General features: G+C 40.7%; 2 protein-coding genes across 4 annotated transcripts; one reads left to right on the top strand and one right to left on the bottom strand.

Moving 5' to 3' along the window:
* The first annotated feature begins 2,737 nt into the window (after positions 1–2,737).
* Positions 2,738–7,208, top strand: gltpd2b (glycolipid transfer protein domain containing 2b). 2 transcript variants are annotated; one of them, XM_088279817.1, is made up of 4 exons: positions 2,738–3,231; positions 4,229–4,341; positions 4,432–4,610; positions 4,723–7,208. In XM_088279817.1, exons 1-4 carry the CDS (start codon positions 3,162–3,164, stop codon positions 5,324–5,326), a joined length of 966 nt encoding a protein of 321 aa, XP_088135943.1. In that variant the 5' UTR covers positions 2,738–3,161; the 3' UTR covers positions 5,327–7,208. The 2 variants fall into 2 exon arrangements, with proteins under 2 accessions (XP_088135943.1, XP_088135944.1); XM_088279818.1 differs by having other exon boundaries at positions 2,740–3,231; positions 4,283–4,341.
* Positions 7,209–7,541: 333 nt separating this feature from the next.
* On the bottom strand, positions 7,542–17,352 carry atp1b2b (ATPase Na+/K+ transporting subunit beta 2b). 2 transcript variants are annotated; one of them, XM_088279192.1, is made up of 8 exons: positions 16,933–17,352; positions 12,872–13,000; positions 12,666–12,773; positions 12,321–12,526; positions 12,075–12,134; positions 11,951–11,977; positions 10,952–11,047; positions 7,542–10,844 (listed from the first exon to the last, which is right to left on the bottom strand). In XM_088279192.1, exons 1-8 carry the CDS (start codon positions 17,021–17,023, stop codon positions 10,677–10,679), a joined length of 885 nt encoding a protein of 294 aa, XP_088135318.1. In that variant the 5' UTR covers positions 17,024–17,352; the 3' UTR covers positions 7,542–10,676. The 2 variants fall into 2 exon arrangements, with proteins under 2 accessions (XP_088135318.1, XP_088135319.1); XM_088279193.1 differs by lacking the exon at positions 11,951–11,977 and having other exon boundaries at positions 16,933–17,351.
* Between the last annotated feature and the right edge of the window lie 929 nt (positions 17,353–18,281).

The raw sequence follows: 18,281 nt of genomic DNA, 5'->3' as shown, positions 1-18,281 counted from the left end.
GTCCCGAACGAAGCCAAATGTCGCCGCGCGAGTGCCCGGGCGGAAGTTGTTTATCTTCGGCTTGACAGCCACACACGCCGGCCGGTCTCCTTCGGAGCTCACGCACGGTGTCCGATTGTGTCCGTCGCCACCAATCGTGTCCGGGGGAACCTGTTCTTCTTCGGCCACTCTCCTCTTCGGCGCACGCCGGCCGTCTAACCGCTTCAGCGCCCCCTTGTGCCGCTCGGCGAAACTACAATGCTCCCGAATATTTTTTAGACCCGCGAAGCACTGAACCCGCGAAAGGTGAACCGCGAAGTAGCGGGGGTTCACTGTATACAGCATTCAAATCAACATTCACTTCAGAGCACTGATTAAGTACTTCTTTTGGGAAGGTGTTAGGGCTTTACTACAACTTCCTTCTACACTTTCACTGCCACGCTCATTGTGTTCAGAGCCATGAGTAGCATCAGCCGAACCCAGCTGACTTTGGCTGAAAGGCAAATGACACCCTGAAACTGTTGCAAATTAAAGACAATCAACTATTCACACTCACATTGCCACTGAGTGGGAACAGAAGGACCCCACGCTATCTACACTTAAGTCGATTAACTTTTCTGTCTTAACACTACAAAATAGCTAAAACTAAAATAATATTAAAACACTAAATTTGTTCATGAAATATAATAAAAACAAAAAATGCAGAAAAAAATGACCTGAAACTACTTTATAACGCAAACCAAAGCTAACTGTAATTCCTTTTAAATGTATTCATTTTAGTATTAATATACATCCGTATAGAATAAGGTAGTTCAAACTGTCGATTGAGAATTTTAGTTCACTTTATTATGTCATGTCATGTCATTATCCACACCGCTTATCCTGTACAGGGTTGCGGGAGGGTGCTGGAGCCTATCCCAGCTGACTACGGACGAAAGGCGCACTACACCCTGAACTGGTCGCCAGCCAGTCACAGGGCAGACATAGACACCATCACTGAGTGGGAACTGAACCCACGCTGCCCGCACACAACTCGGGCGAGTGTACCACTACACCATCAGTGACCGTCACTTTATTATACGTTACTTAATTATTTAGCACCCGACAATGCTCCATAAAGAAATACTAAAACTATAACTAAAATTAATAAAAAATATTAAATTACAACAAAGCACAAAAAGAATCAATAAAATCTCAGAAACTTGATCTCAAAACAAAATAAAACAACTTAAATTGGAAAAACAAAAGTCTAAACAAAAGTAAAAATAACTATAAATCCAAAAACTACCTTAACACAACATTTGAAAGTCTATTTGTCAATTTCTTGCATCATTTCCAGCCTCAAATGCATCAAGCAGATTTGGAAAGTACAACTACCATCCGATCTCTATCTCACCTCCAGCAGCAATCACCTTTGACCTCATAAATGTTGCTCTAGATGAATAGGCATCAATTCCCACTCGAACATCATGAACCAAGCATTCCCAGAAGAGTATTAGCTCTTACAGCTGCACGAGGGGGAGACCAACTGCGTATCTTCTATCATTTCAATTTCACGTTGTTAACTATATGGTGCCCATAGTAAATAATTATCCAGAAACCCAATCATAACCACTCAACAGGTGACTTCTGATGCACTCTGGTTAAATGTTTTGAAACTCGAGATGTTTTTCTCACTCGAGCAATGCTGTGCCGCCACAGGGTGGTGTAAAACCAAGTTGGGGATATACAGAGTCAGAGATGAAATTCTTCTTTCTCACTCTACTGAACCTCCATATACATAAACATCTCCCCTCAGTATTGTGCTTTTGGACCCCATGTTTTAACTTGGCAGTGTTGCGCAAGGCACAATGGTCGACTTCTTTCTAGCCTTGATATAACATATGTTTATTGCTTATACAGAACGTAAATCACAGAAGTTGCTAAGCAGAGGCAAGCAGCTCGGGTCGTCTTAGTGGGTCACATGTTTCCCACTGCAATTCGGTCGCCCCCCTCTTCTATTACTGCGTGTTTCAAATGGGATCATCCATTGGCTGCATGGAATAAAAGCCGCATGACCAGCTCCTCCCAGCATTATAATGAATGCTTTCATTTCTTTCCCGCTTCGCAACTGAGAAATAGCATTGTAAAGCCCCTCTTTAGGAACATACATGTGGTTCTGCTTGAGTGTGAAGATTCAATGTCTGTTCATATTTCCACAGTCAAGGAAGAGGCAATGCTGGTGTTGAAGAGAACTTCCTGTGATTATCATGGAGACGTGGTAGCTACACGACCATAAGTAATTACTCCAACATTCAAGAATGAAGCATTCCAGATGTTTAAAAATTTCACTGGCCTCCTTGGAACACATTGACACATGTGGGTGGACCTCAGCTTGATCAATACATAGACAGGTTGTTTAGTAAAATTAATAACGAGACAAAGATCGGAATGCTTTGCTGTCATAGTGGGGTCTTTTTTTAAATGTTTCTAGTTGATCTTAAACCTTCATGTTTTCCTCCATGTGATGTATGTTGTAAGCTGTAGTGCTCTGAATGGTCCGCGTGGAAGGAGTGAAGGGGGGAGAGAACGGGAGAGTGAGAACAGGGGGGGCATTGGTGGGAGGAAAGTTAGTGTTTACTCAAGCTGGCCAGGAATATAGCACACACGTATGTACTGTAGGAGATGCATGTGGAGGAAGAAGAAGAAGGGGAGGGTGGGGGTTAGCGGCGGACACGCTGCGTTAGCTCTGCTTTATCAGCCAACCACTGCTGATCTCGGAGTGATCTCTGGACCCTCTCACATTGAGCAACAGCACCTTGAAGGATCACTGAGACACAAAGGCAAAGGAAGGCACGTGAATGAAAGGGAATGAGAGAAAAAGCGACTGCAGGCGTGACTCGTGGTAGTGCGGAGGGGTGGGTGTCAAAAAACAGCGGCAGCACTAGTGCACTTATAGATGGGAGCACTCTGTGAGGCACAATGGTGGATACAACTTTTGATTTAAGGCCTTGGGGAGGAGTATGAAAGGTTTGAGGGCAAAGGGTGGGGTGGTGGGCTTCAGAGGCAAAGGGGTCTGGCCAAGAAAGTGATTGTGGTAACAGGCAGTGCAAGGGACAAGGACTCATGTGAGACACTGAGGAATTGGAGGAGAAAAGAGACTGAGAGGGAGCAAGACTGCAGCCAAGAAAGTGGACTTCAACATGGGTGTGAATAGCAAGGCTGCCTTGGCTATCTTAGTCCTGCTGATCTTCCTCGGCACACTTTGGCTCCGTGAGTAATTTTCTCTTTCTCTCTCTCTCACACGCTCTCTCTCTTTGTGTATGCATTGTACAAAAAATCAATACAACCCCTCCCTTGTTAGGAATGTATATGGTCTAAATCAGTGGCAGTAAAGAGCGGGGTGATGCAAATGAATCATAGCATATTGAATAAAAAAAAGGATTTAATTGATTTGGCATGCCATGGGGCTAAATGGTTTATGTATCAACCAGCCATTGACTTACAGGAAAAGGAACATATTTATTAATAAAGTTGTATTGTATTGTGTTGTAACTTAGGTTAAAATTGACACCAAAAGCCTCACTATAGCCAGAACAATTTCTGTTTCTATATTACTGTAAAAATGTTATTAAATGTAAGTGTAATGTCCTACAATAGGTCATCTTTGTCAGTTTTAAAACTCGTTTTAATAAAGTGTTGTAACAACGTTAAAGTTTAGAAAAGCAGATCAATAATATCTTACAGCTCATTTTCTCTACTTCTTCAAAACTGATGGACAACGCAGACCTTGTGACCTCTTTTTCTAACCGCTCAATAGTCATCCTTGTCCGAAAAATGGAGCCTGGTGGCTGATGACAAATCAGCCCTGCTGTGTGACGGGAAGCACACAATACAGGTTTGGAGGCTAGACTTTTAGGTTACGGATGACTCGGCTTGCTGAGGTCGCCCACGGAATTGATACTCAATGGCAGCTTTTGTGGCTATGGGTTGTGCAAAAATGCCAGACACTCCGACACATGAAGTAAACTTCTCTCTCCTGGCATAGATAGCTCAATCAAGATACTGCATGGATTTTATTTGATACATGTTTAAATATATAATGAATTTCAAGCAAATGTAGTGAAATTGGTTATATACCTTAAGTGATTATATAGTAATTAAACAATATCTTACTAGCAATAATGTTGCCATACTCTTATTCGAGTAACACAGTAACATTTAGTAACTGAGTGTAAAGTACGATTGCCGTGTTTACTTTTTTATACAGAACACAACTGGCTGTCAAACACCAAAATGTTCATTTTTATTGTCGCTAATGCAGATGGAAGTTTGGATTACCACTGGGACGCTTGTCTAAAAGGTTACAATCAAGTGAACGAGGTACGTTGACTCAATTAGTCAAGAAAACCATTAACAAATTTAGTTGACTGTGGTAGATTTTTCTTGGTCTTAACCCCCCCCTCTCGTCAGCTACACCAGCTGTCCAACAGCAGCGCATCCAAAGGGTCCCAGGGCCCCCAAGTGCTGGAGGAGTGCCCCGGACAGACCTTCCAGGTGTCACTGCTACTCAAACACCTGCTGGCATCACCGGCCTTCACCTCGGACGTGCTGCTGCAGCCTTATCTATCCAGCTGGGATGAGCTTGTGAAGTAAGAACATGAGATAAAGATGTTACTTCAGTGTCGTGAAACAATGATTTCATTTATGATGTTGTATAATCAGGATGATGATGATGATTCATAATCGTTACGTGTCCTACAGGTTTATGGATGCTTTAGGCCCCATGGTTGGCCTTATATCTAAAGAGATAGAAACCAAAACCTCGATTATCCGGGAATTGTCCCTTCTTGCCGAGGCTAGCCCTGAAGCAGAGTTGAATCCAGATTCTGAAAACACCGTGAGCCCGGCGACTGGAGTAAAGAATTTGGAGACCTCACAGCGTTCTTACCACTCAGTACGTTCCATGATCTGGGTGGAGTTGAAACGCGGCTTAGTGGACTTCGACCACCAGACGGACTCTGGATGCCGGACTCTTCTGCGGCTGCACCGAGCTCTGCTTTGGCTCAAGCTCTTTCTAGACAAGCTGGCTGAAATCCCCGCAACGGGTCGGCTCAGGAGCCCATCGGAGCTGTGCCGTGAGGCCTACAAGACCACCCTAGCCAACTACCATTCCTGGTTTGTGCGCAGGGCTGCCGAGCTGGCGTTCATCGCCATGCCCGAGAGGGGCTTCTTCTTTAAGTTGTTGTGTGTGCAGAACCAGGAGGAGCTGGGCACAGTCCTGGGAAGGGTAGTTCGGGCCATCGGAGTTGTATATGACAGGACGCAGAAAGCTCTAGAGGACAATGGCATGCTGGATTTGCCATAGAAAAGGCTCCCCAGACAGAATCCTTTATTGTTACCATATTGAACACTGTGGATTCTTGGGAATCAAAACTGGTCAAAATGTGAATGAACAAATAGTATTACAATTTAAATTGCCATTTCTTTCTAAACACAGGACAGTCAATTTGTTTTTGGTACTAAATTCACTAAAGAGAATGTTTCCATATGTGCCCAGAGACGCTTGGGAAACCAAGTCAAAATGTTCTTTACATCAGTTGTGTTCCCCCATGAGGTTAAACAGTATTCTGATTAATATTTATATTCGCAAATATAATGGGGCTGCATAGAACATACTATGGTAAAGAAAATGTTTGACTTGATTTCCCAATTAAGGCAGCTAATGATGTAATTGAGCTTTGAAAAGAAGCCGATGGAAGTGCCTTAATATTGCATTCATTCAAATGGCCAGCAGGTGGCGCCTCTGTTGACAGCAAACTTCACCCAGTGTTTCCCAACCTTTATTGAACCAAGGCACCCATTTCACATTAGACAAAAACAAACAAACAAAACCAACACTAAAAGTGTCCATTTTGAAAATTGAACACAAATCTAATCTGCTTGCATAACTCATTTTATTATTTGAATGGCAACAAGAGGGCTACCCAAACTGATTGATTGTATTGTAATTTTCTGAAAAATGAATTGGATCATTTCCCACTGAACCCTGGATGACCTGTCACGGCACACTGTTTGGGAATCACTGACTCAACTTCTTAGCAAAGCAAACAGTTTACTAATGGATCCATGTTGTTGGTTTAAAGTCCATGATAATATATAATTTATTGATTAGGCAGGGGCTATATCTACAGGACCACCTATGTGTTTTCCTCGTGCTATATTTATGGCAGCTGTGCATACAGGATGTGCAAACATCGCTTTTAGATTATTTTTTTTCATAACCCAAACCTTTGACCCTGCAGAATTGCATCTAAGAGAGCCTTAAATTCAGTAAACAATGTGCTCCTCACGTTATTACAGCATAGCCAGCCTAGCCAGCCTAACTGGAACTGATGTCAAAATAGATTTTGTATATGCTGGAGGCTGATTTGTAAAACTGGTGACAAACAAAGGTGCAAGCATACAAAATTCAACAGTATTCTGTTTATACAGTCAGTTTATAAGTAAATTAACAATTGTGGTTATTAGGTAAAACCATCCAGTGCCTTGATGCTAATGTTTGTTAAAACTGCCTTGATCTCTAACTGCAAATGTAATTCCTGGAGAGTAAGAGCACTACCTCGAAATATATGTCGGTCTAAATCAAGGGTCACCAACTCCAGTCCTCGAGGGCTCCTATCCTAAATTGATAAATTAGCTCTGGGATCTATTGTCGGTGATTGAAATTAGTTTTATATGCTTAATAAATATGGTGCTTCACTACGATGGAACTGTGAGGTATTAACGTGTCAGTAGTATAATAAGTTTTTGAACTGAAATAATTCTCAATAAAAAAATAAATAAAGGTGCCTATTTGGCAACATATATATTTGTGGTTACAGCCTTCTCTCTTTTTGCTGAATAACATATGATGATATTTTAAAATATTGGGGAATCAGGGTTAGAAATGATAAAGAGCTGCTCGAATCGCAAACTCTGTACTGGTCTTGATGAGACTATTTTAAACCTGCAAATACCACTAATGCCAGGTAATCCGTCCTGTCTCTCTTTTCCTGCTGTGTGCGCTCTCTTTCTAAGAAGACGGTGACAGGGCAGACAAAGGTAATGAGCGAAGAGGAAGAGACTTATTGTGAGACTTGGAGAGAAAGTACAATACGTTCCTGTCATGTGGTGGACTACAATTAGATATTCAATGTGACAAATAAAAAAAGGATTTATGGTGAGGGGGAAAATCATAAATCACTGTGATTGTGGAAAATGTGATTAAAAAATATGATTAAAAAGAAGACCTTCAACCTTTGACCTGTACATTGCTGCGTGTCACTGATCCCTCACTCACCGCATTTACAACACTTAATGGCTCATACTATTACATCATAACCACTAAGGCTACTAGTAATTACTAACCAGTAACCACTAAGCCTGAAACACTGGTATTGTGTGCTGGGAGGATTAAAATCAATGAGATTACATGAGATTGCACCTACCCATTGAAGTTTGGCATTTGGAGATACTTTTCCCTGCAGTTCCACCTTTGCAATTTGAAAAAGAGCTCCAAGGCAGAGGCCACACGTTTGATGTTTGGTTCCCTTAAATGACATTTATTAATTCTCTATCTTGTTTTGCAGTAAACATGAGCAAAAATATACATACAGTCAGAGCAAAAAAATACAAATACAAAATAGAGTCATCATCCATTTGGGCAACAAAACTGAGCGTTTTTTTCCCCTCTTTGTACCACATTCCTTTGTATGATTTTATATGAGGGTTGTTTCAAGAAGGGGAGAGGGTGGGGGCGATTTTTTCGTTTGTTTTGGATTTCTTCTAGAAAAATCTCTATATTACAGTTCTTTTTCATATATTTGGCTGGAACACATTGTGTCTGGGAAAGGTTTACACACAACTTTACTTCTCCTTCATTGCAAACCAGAAAACCTTATACGATGGGGCAAAAGGTGGAAACATCACGCACACAAACACACGCACACGCGCACACGCACACGCACACGGAGAATACAAAAACAAACGAGAGAGCTTTGTCAACCAAATTATCTATACCATTTGATGAATTAATAATGAAAACCGTCCAAGTGTCTCCAGTAACACGATACAATCCGAGATGATACATTCGCTAAACTTTACAACAAAACTGCAATAAAAATAGTCTGTCACAAATAATAGTTTCTCTCGGTTGTTGCCTTTTGACGCTTTGCTCTCGCACACGTTTTGTTACATCCGTTTTCCATGAATCCCATGGCCGCACGGGAAAGAAGGATATTGCTTTCTGAGGACATCTCCAAATTATCAGCGGAAATTGATAAACGGAGATGAGAGAATAAACTGGACACTGGCAACAACACGTTCTGTCCACCAGGAGGCACTGTTATGTCTTTGTCAAACACGTTTTGTGAGTATTACTATTATGTAAGAGTCAGTCGGTTTTTTTATATCACAGCTGCTTTTTGCACTCACATGAATCCTACGGTATCTCTGCACCACATATTTTTTCTGACATTTGCTCTCGAACACGGTGTTACTTAACGAAAACTGAAAGTGGTATGAGTGGAATCAGTGGAATGAGGATCTTTGGTTGAAGAACTCATCTTCACATGCAGACGGCGCAAGAAAGAAAAATGTAGATAGTGTTGTGTAATATAAAGGCTGTTAGATGAATTATGAATCAAATTTCTGGGCTAAATGCACTGATAAATGAATGATCCTTGTTTCAACTCTATTTTGGAGGCAATGACAAGGAGGAGGAGCAACTAAATAGGGCAAAGAAGTTCACCGTGCAGGCTCTGGATTAGCCCACCAGATTAAGAGATTATCGTGAAATTAAGTGTTGCAGCAACATCAGAGAAGCATGTGTGTGAATGTACTGAAAAAAATCAGGGATGGGGTGATAAAAGTCTTGAGATGATATCTACTAAAATGCTTTACTCGCGTTTGCCGAATTAAAATGGCTGGATCATATTAGATGATAGAGATTCTTGGATTTGAAATTATATGAAAACGTCACTCATTTTAATATGAAATATGAAGTAAATGTCCAGTTTGGTTATTTGAGGCCTTTGCAATATCAATCGACCAAGTCATATATTGAAGATACAAGACTTTGTCAACATAAAAATGCAAAGCGGGATGATTTTGGATGATAAAGGGAACATACACAAACGATCACTATAATTATGATTTCCTCCTTAAAAACTGTGTAGAGGAATTCAATTCAGGGTCTAAAAAAAAAAGCACAGCAATGCAAATCAATAAAAATATGAATGATAAATTTGAGAGGTCTGACAAATTAATACAAGCAAAAAGAAAAAAATACTTTTATATACCAATGTGGATATTTATACAAACAGCAATGAAAACCAAAAACAAAAAATTGGGGCATGACGGGGTGCAAAAATAATTTTTATATTGGAGTGAAGGTTTGAGCTGATCACAACTCGAATCATCAATTCACCTAATTTCAAGTATTTCCACACATACAAAAAAAACGCAAATTAGGTGAACTGGAGACAGTGTAAGGTTGTGTTTCTGAAATAATGGCAGGAAGACCTTGTAAAACGTGTTAAACTGATCGATGCTCTCAACTCATCCAAACGTATGTGATGTTGATGCGGAATTAGTCAGCTCTAAATAATGGTATCTATCATTCATAATATAGGGATTAATGACTATTGCACAATGCATGCAATTTCCCGACCCATGGTATGAAATGTGTCGACCTACCAAACATACACGCTGAAGCCACAAGCACACACTTAAAGGTTTTCAAACTCCTCTTCGTCTTCTATGATTTCTGTTGATTTCCATTGCTTACACGGTGGTCCCTCCTGGTGGTCAGTGGCATCACAAAACCTTTTTTTTCCCACACTGAACAAAGAGTGGGGACATTGGGGACTCCTACCCTCATAGCACAAGAAAGACAATACACACATGCAAAATGGCTTCATCTCAGCATCCACCCATCAATATATATATATATATATATATATATATATATACGGTCGGATTAGTCTTTTGAGTGCAACAAGTTAGGTTTAGGGATGGGCATAGTGATGTTTGTTAGAAATTCCGTGAAGCGTTGATTGATACACACCTGGAAGCAATTGTGACAAAATAGTGTGCAATACTCAGCTTCAACTAGCAGAGGTGCTGTTGATTCGGTTTTAAGAATATAAATAAAAATATTTCAAAAATAACAATAGATTTATTGATGGTTAATCCCCCCTTGTCAATCAAGGAAAATTTAGTCGTATGCCCATCCCTAGTCCAGCTCTGAGGTTATGATATTATCTAAATAAAAATTGCAGATTGCACATTTTGTATTGGTGTGTATGACATATAGAGGGATTCTCTATATTGAGGCAGCAAGATAGGAGCAGCAATACAGTGGTGTTACTGGTCCTTGCAAACTTTTCCTTCATATCCCCTTTTCGTTTGTCATGCAGTATAAATAGACATCACCTCAAATGAATTTACAGAAACGAATTTGTCCCCCAGCTCATAGACAGAAATAATTGCAGGATTACCACCCTTTATTCTTGCATTATCTCGTCACACACCTGGACAATCAATGTCCACCCCATGTATATTTTGGAGGGGGTTGTAAACAAAACTCACAAAGGGCGGGAATGCTGCAATATGTTTCTGTGCATGTGCAATGTTGCAGAGCATTATTTTTCAGAGGTGGGAAAAGGCTTTAAAACCTAGTTAATGGTGTTGATCCTCAGCTTGAAAGACACTCGTCCAGCAAACTTGTCTCTTTCGCTCCCAGAGGGAATGTTGTTGGCGTTGATTTTGCACTCGATGTTGACGTCTTCATTGACGGTGATGTTAAGGAATTTGACGGCAACTAAAGGCTGGGAGTAGTTCACCTGGAACGAAAACAACGGACAAAGCAAGCCAAAGTTCAAATATACGTATCGGGTACATTTGCAATCTAACAAAAGAAACAACATTATTTTGATCCAGGACATCTTACCTGAGCTTTCTTGCCATAGTAAGGGTAGTACATAAGGTTGAAAGTGCCATTGGGAGGAAAGTAGATCAATTCTCCAATTTTGTCAGTGTCTTCTCTCTGTGGGGGTGGAACAATTTCATGTGTTATGGCCTAAAAATTCCTTTGAGTGTATGTAGGCGAGTGGGGAGGTGAGCCTCATTAATCTCCTACTTTTCTTCAAATCTCATTAACCGACGCCCACATTCTCGTTTGATGGTCGATTAAACACACACGAACGCATATGTATGAACACTCACTGTAAAAAAAGGTCTGACAAGAAAACTGGGCATCTCTCTCTCTCGCTCTCTCTTTCTCTCAATCTCTTTTTCTCTCCCCTTCCTCCCTCTATATGCAAACTCTACTGAGGAAGGCCGGCGACAGAACTGAACCCTGCACCTCTGCACTGTGAAGCCATCGTGCTAACCAGTCGTCCACATGCCGCGCCCCATATATAAATACTGTATTCGTACTGCATATATAAATATCTATTATTATTCTAGGCATCTAGCAAAACGACACATTGGATTTTCCTATACACTTAATAACTACCCATGACTTTTAAGGTATTCTATTACACTCACCTCATTAGGTAAGCCTGCACAGTCAAAAAGTAAGACTTGTATTCAATGAAGAGCTGTTTCTAACATGTTGACCTTAATTGGTTAAATAATGGGGCAAAATAACAGTTAGTATGATACAGTACCGTTTTACACTATCATAAAATGAAACCACATCAATAAACATAATGTACTGACTTGTTAAATTATAAAAAATACTTTGTAGTTCAATGAAAGTATGATTTTTATTTTGCATGTAACTTCATTAGTGCAGGTATACTTAATGACAATATATATATATATATATATATATATATATATATAGGTGTAATTGCATCTCCAAAAGAAATTTGATAGCCATAAACTACTGTTATGAGGAACTGAACCCAACACAAACTAAAAATTTCATAGGACTCATTCTTACCCATTCATTTTTGCCAACTTTGTATCTCTGAGAGTGGCACATTCACGAGAAAAAGCAATGCACGTTTGAAAATGAAACAGTCTGAGCAGTATAATGTGAGCTATTTTGAGATTTACTGGGTTACCTTTGCGCCACAGGTGATAAAAGGAGCCTGTCCATCCTTTCCTGGCAACATTCCAATCACCTGGAGGGAACAAATATAAAAAAGCCTGATTTAAAAATACATTTGATAGTGTGATGTTGCTGTTCTTTTTTCTTTTTTTTTTTAAACTGGGAATTTTCTTTTTCTCATTCCCAACCCGTTCCACTATCACAGGCTCTCCATGTCTCCTAGCAACACCATCCCTTTCCTTCCTCTGCTCTTTCATACCCGATTCATCTTGATAATGATGCATGGCTTGCCGTCCTGGTAGCCATAGTAACGGTCAGAGAGTCCCGAGCAGTCCTTCAGAAAGTCGCGTTTGAATTGACAGGAGCGCTTGGGGTTGTTCTTCACATCGCCGCTGTCCTCCTGCAAGAAGTACTGGTCTGGTTTGCATTCGTCATTTTTCTGCTCCTGGACGCTGCTGTTGTAGGCTGCAGAGGAAAGCCAGCTTTAAATGTGTTTGCAGGGGTTTTGCTCGTGAAAATTGATTCGCTAGATACAGACAATAAAGGAAATAGTTCTTATTGGCTTATAAATGAAATATTATGGAATATTCTGTCTCAGACATACGTTCCAGGAAATTGTCCAGGGCCTGAGAGTACATGTCCCAGCTCTCAGTTTTCTGGATGTTATAGACAATCTCAAAAGTCTCATCGGATTTGGGTCTAATCACCATCCCTGCGAGCGCCAGAAAAAAAGCAAGCACAATCACTATACCGTGACAGAGACAGTGACCTGTGATTGTGTGGTTCTTAACTCCAGTTACTATACTGCACCTGGTGTGGTGAGCCTGTCTTGCCAGGTCGGCTTGTGGTCATCCAAAGTCTGCAGCATGACGTACATGGTAAGCGCAAACAGGCCAGCCAGGAAGATGTAAAACACTAAATAGAAGAGAAGGATGAGACCTGCAGGCAAGGAAAGGAAATGATCAATTTCACCATGGCAAGCATGTAAACCATTCAATCAAGTCATGATTTCGGAAGCACACATACAAGACACCGCTTAGTTTTGATTGAATGTCCGAAAGAAAAAAGTGCACACCTGCAGATCTAATAAAGAGAGATTTTTCCTGAATTGATCAATAAAGTACCTGGCTTACCCAACCATTATAACAGCACCAAACAAACAATAAAAGTCAGTCTGGGGATGCTCAGTCACACAGTTGACATTTTGTATAAAAATGTACTTTTGTTGAAGAGGTTACGCTGGTCAGCTGAGACTAAACACGCAATGGACACATTAAACTTATCTCTTTAAATTGAGATCAGTGCAGTCCATGTCATCCTCACCGTCAGATACAACATATAGCTACAGTAGCTTGTGTGACTAACCCTGCGCTTCACCAAGTCGTGAAGATCCTTTCATTTTCCCCCTCATTACAAGGATTCATAGATTCACCCACGTCTGTCTCACTCACATTAACGGCAGCTGTTTCCATTCAGATTACTAATCCCTTCAACTGGCAAAAATCTGATCAAATGTTACGTTGTTGGTCCCCGACCACTGAATAGTGTTAATCAAACAAGAATCGAATAGTCGCTCGCCAACCAATTTCATTACAGAGCTGCACTGCAGTGGAGGGAACACTGCACTGACAGAGGGCGGGGGTTGTTATACAGGAGGTCTTTTAATTAATTGAACACTGCAAGGGAGACTGTTGTGATACAGTATCCGTCAATGTATCCGAAAAAATATAGCACTTAAGCGCCAATGATAATCTTACTTCCTTTAAGCATTTAACATTCAGTTTCTGCGATTAACAAACAAAAATGTGTCTATTTATGCTTGTTATTACTTAACTACATGGCAATGTACTGTATTAGAAACCGCTCTCAGTGTGCTTGAGCATAATGAGCCAGCCATATATCCTCTTTACTACTTCTTTGGCTTTTGAAGCATCTGTCTGTGACGTTCCTGTGGCGAGTCTTAAAAATAGCACTTTCTATCGCACAGCCCCCATTTCCCGCACCGACACCTGGGGCCTGCGCAGGGTAGCAGCTGAGCCCCTTGACCGCCATGCCTCTGCTGGATGCCCCCCAGCGTGCTGCTCTCTGGCTCTGTCAGCAGGCTCCTTCTGCATTGGCACACTGCAATCCACAACAAAATGTTGAGGGAAGGATGCTCGACAGGGGATTCTTGTGAATGTGCATAGGAGTGTCTAATTAATTATTTGCATTTGGAGAGTGTTCGGGGGGGGGGGTGATATTGGATACGGCGCAGGCGGACTCATTAAATATATATTAAAGATGATTAAGAGAGATCGAGGGTGAAACAGTATGATGCATAAAGATGGAGCATGTCAGAAAAGACAGCCTTCACGTTTTCATGGGATTTTCTGTCATCCAATAAACACAAATATAACACTAGCCCAGGAGGAAACAGTGTGCTAGGGTCAAGTCTTTGGAGAAGAGGGTGTTGGGTTCACAGTAGGCCATCTACCATGATGATAGCTAGAGAAGTGTCTACTTTTCACCTGGCAGTTGAAAGCAAAGCACATGCGGAATTAATTAGTAAAGGGAATGCCGTTCAATGGCTCTTTTAATGAGCTGATCAAACAAATGACTCAAGTCTTTGAGATGCGATGCTTTTCATGTGCTTTCTTTAAAAACACCGTCTTTATTTTGGACCCGATTGGATCATGCACATGTCCTCGGCCTACCTTTTTTGGGAGAAGCTGCAATCGTATCACTGATTAAGTCTCTAGGAGGGGTTTTTATCACTCCAGTAAAAAGACGATTCAATGCACATCTCATGGGCTGTGTTATGATTCAATGATGGTTCATTTTAAGAAGGAACGAATTGATTCGGTTCGTTTCGATAGGGTACGTCTCATTTCGAGAGGATATGATGCAATAAATTTGTTCTTGTAATATTAATGAACTTGCAGTACTGTGGCATCTCCATTGAGAAATATATATAAATATATATATATATATATATATTTATATATATTCCATGATTAATTGCGAGCGAGTAATCACATTCAACTAATATTTTTTGCGAAGCTTGCAACAGATATTTACTTGAATAATATCTTGCAATTAATTTTAAATCACTAAATATTAAGTATATTTAATTCACAGACTGTTCGAATAGCTTTCTTTGATTATTGAATACGATCTAAATGGAGACATCTTTACAGGCACTTTTCTTCAAAATATTTCTCAAAACTGCGCACAAGCGTCGCACTCCAGCAGTGTTGCTATGCAAGGCTCAGTGGTAACTTGAACACGGTGTTTTGTTCTGAGACCTGCGAAAGATGTACAGATAATGTGCACAATATTTGCAAAGAATGCAAGTTATTTTTGAAGTAAATCAAACTGAGTTAACTGAGTTAAAAAATCATCTGAATTAAAGCTTTAATTTTGACAGCCAAATATATATATATATATATATATATATATATATATATATGTATTAGGGGTGTGCATCTGTTGCGATACGATTACGATTAAGGAGTGTTTATTTTATGGTGGGGTACGTCTGATTTTGAGAGCATATAACGCAATGGGTTTTTTGTTTTACAATGTGAATGGACCTGTCAGTACTTTGAATGTGACATTTCCTTGGAAGGGATTATGTAGTTTATGTTCAAAATTAGAGGTGTCCATCTCTCCAAAAAAAGAGAAACGTATTTCAACATATTTTGAAGTGGAACGATTTGAGGCGATGTTTTCACCACAGGCTTTTTGCTGTAATGGGCTACACATGATTATGTGGATGACCATGTAAACTGTGAGTTCTGCTAAAAGGAAACATGAAAACCATCTGACAAGCGTTGAATGAAGCAAGTGCGTGGTTAGGAGCGTGCTAAAAGGTGAAAAGCTAAGTCTAGCAGCGCTGCATGTAGTAGCTAACTACCAAAATAGCTCAATTAGGCGGCCTTAAGCGAGCACAGCTTAAAAATGCCTCTCGACCTAAAAGTACCTGGGACACACTGAGCTGGATTAACTGGCACAACGCCAGAAGGATCTAACAAACGGAAGCGACAATGATGTCTGTATGAATCCCAGATTTGGGTTGAATCAGGTTTTTTGAGAAGAGATTTTTATTCAACCACTTGTGACTTCTCCTATCATTTTTTACAAAAGAAAACGTCCTGAGGTGATGCCAATGCAGTCATTAGATTAGGTTTAAATCCCTCATACTGGGCTGGGTCAAAGTGGACGTGGTACAAATAGCATTTAGCTCTTGGCTTTACTCAGATTATAATTTCCCAGTGTCATTCAAATGCAGCCATATGCACTACACATTCTTCAGGAAAGTTTCACACAGACATCTGGGATGCTTTTTTTTTTTACTTGTAGTTTTGTCATTGACTTTCTTCAATTCAGTGTTCCCTGTCAGCATGAATTTTTGATCAACTCAGAGTCACTTTTTTCATTGTGAAGATCTGCTAACTCATAACATCATGCCGACATGGAAGCCTTGCTCCTGTCCAACTTCACCCAGGCATGAGTGTGTCTTCCCTCAATGCACGATGACGTAGACTGCAACAAGCCTGAAACCTGTTTCTTACAAAGTGTGCTGCCCAATAGGCCAACCACGTTTAAATCTTGTAAAATATTTATCAGATGCACCATATGCCTCCACCCTTATGCTCAGCGCATTGCGCAATGGAAGCGGTGCTATAAATTAATAAATAAAGCCAAGGAAAATAACCGCCGGCTTGTGCAGGCGTCAGCCGCATTTTTGCAGCATCAGAGTGAAGTGAACAGCCACTCGACTTCAACTTGCATATTAAAAGCCGCAGACAGACATCAGATACAGAATGCGTTGCAAGGTTCCATATTTGCTGCATTGCTGTAGCTGTGTTGCTGGACAGTACAGTACTCACCCCAGCTGCTGGCTGTCCTGCCCAGAAACTCCCTTGTCCTCGGGTTCCATATATACTCCTTCCAATTGCCCTTTTCCGCATCCTTTGCCATTTTACTGTAGAAGGGTAGAAACCTAAAAACAGTAGAAAAGGCGCCCTAATGCAATGGGAATCCAATTAGCCAATGAGGAAAGCGGGAACCCTGTATCAAGTGATAGAGGAGCTCAAAATGAGTGCAAATTGGTGGAAAAATTAAAGAGAAGCCTATCTAAGGATGGAGAAGGGGAGACTAAAAGTAAGAGGTAGCCCGGTCCGAGTGAGTGCCCTCCCCCCCAGCTCTTGTCTTCATGCCGCAGAGTTTTGATGAGTGCTGCAGAAATCTAGTGATACTGCGGTAAAGCGCACCCCCGCCCTCTTCTCTCAGCCTCCATCCGCTCTCACCAAGCTGCTAACCTCCCCTCCCTCCCTTCCGCCTCTCCTGAGCTGCCACCGTAGCCAATCATCTGCACCCCCCGCAGCACCCCTTCTCTCTACTCAACCGGCCTGCCACGTGAAAGACAAGCCTGCGAGCAAATGATGTGCTGCCAGTGCGACGCTGATTGGTCAGACCTCATCCTTCATCAGAAAAAGAAGAATGCAGTGGACCACCGCATACTCACGGTTTGGTATCTGCGAATTCGCCTATTTGAGATTGGATGGATGGACGGATAGATAGAAATCAACTCATCTAAATTACTCAATAATATGCAGTAATATTAGTTGCTTTTTCAGAGAATAAAGAATATATGCCTGTAATTATTTTTATGTGTTACTCCACCCTTTTTCTTAAAAAATTCAGTCCTTAAATTATAACACTGCCAAACAGATGCTATTGGTTAGCCTGTCTATGGCATTTCCCCATAGGTGTTAGTATTAAGATGGCGGACTAATGTGGTTGATTTAAAAGTGTGGAATTGTTTTTGTTTGATGTTTAGCTGGACAGTACACTAAATGTGAGTGGTATTGAACAGCTTGAGGTTTCTTTTTTTTTTTGGAGATGCATTCACTATGCCAACCAGAAGAATGTTGTGAAGTGAGCTGAGTTGAGTTCGTATCTTATCAATAAATGTGTTATTGTTATCTTGAGGCACTACTTATTTATTTATTTTTTATTATGTTTTTTTTTTTACAAGTAAACATATGTTTTAGCAGTCAGTACAGCATTTCTTCATTCACAATATATATTGCATATTTATTACCAAGTGAAGTCAATTTCCATACTAATGTTCCTAGATAAACATGTGTCATCATTCAAATAAAAATTCACAGTGCTCACCATGATGCTCACAGGCACCAGGTAGCCTGAAAGGACTGCATGAGTAGCCTGTGGG

Source organism: Idiotropiscis lumnitzeri, chromosome 17, assembly GCF_059441095.1.
Source record: "Idiotropiscis lumnitzeri isolate Australia: NSW breed Sydney's pygmy pipehorse chromosome 17, RoL_Ilum_1.0, whole genome shotgun sequence".
NCBI lineage: Eukaryota > Metazoa > Chordata > Actinopteri > Syngnathiformes > Syngnathidae > Idiotropiscis > Idiotropiscis lumnitzeri.
The sequence above is the reverse complement of the archived record's forward strand: the minus strand, read 5'-3'. Positions and strand labels throughout refer to the sequence as shown.

Excerpts from the sequence above, each read along its gene's own strand:
- atp1b2b (XM_088279192.1), bottom strand. The coding sequence starts at position 17,023 with ATGGCAAAGGATGCGGAAAAGGGCAATTGGAAGGAGTATATATGGAAC. Across the intron at positions 13,001-16,932 it reads CAGGACAGCCAGCAGCTGGG|GTCTCATCCTTCTCTTCTAT; the intron begins GTGAGTACTGTA and ends CCTTGCCTGCAG. Across the intron at positions 12,774-12,871 it reads AGACAGGCTCACCACACCAG|GGATGGTGATTAGACCCAAA; the intron begins GTGCAGTATAGT and ends TGGCGCTCGCAG.
- gltpd2b (XM_088279817.1), top strand. The coding sequence starts at position 3,162 with ATGGGTGTGAATAGCAAGGCTGCCTTGGCTATCTTAGTCCTGCTGATC. Across the intron at positions 4,342-4,431 it reads GTTACAATCAAGTGAACGAG|CTACACCAGCTGTCCAACAG; the intron begins GTACGTTGACTC and ends CCCTCTCGTCAG. Across the intron at positions 4,611-4,722 it reads AGCTGGGATGAGCTTGTGAA|GTTTATGGATGCTTTAGGCC; the intron begins GTAAGAACATGA and ends CGTGTCCTACAG.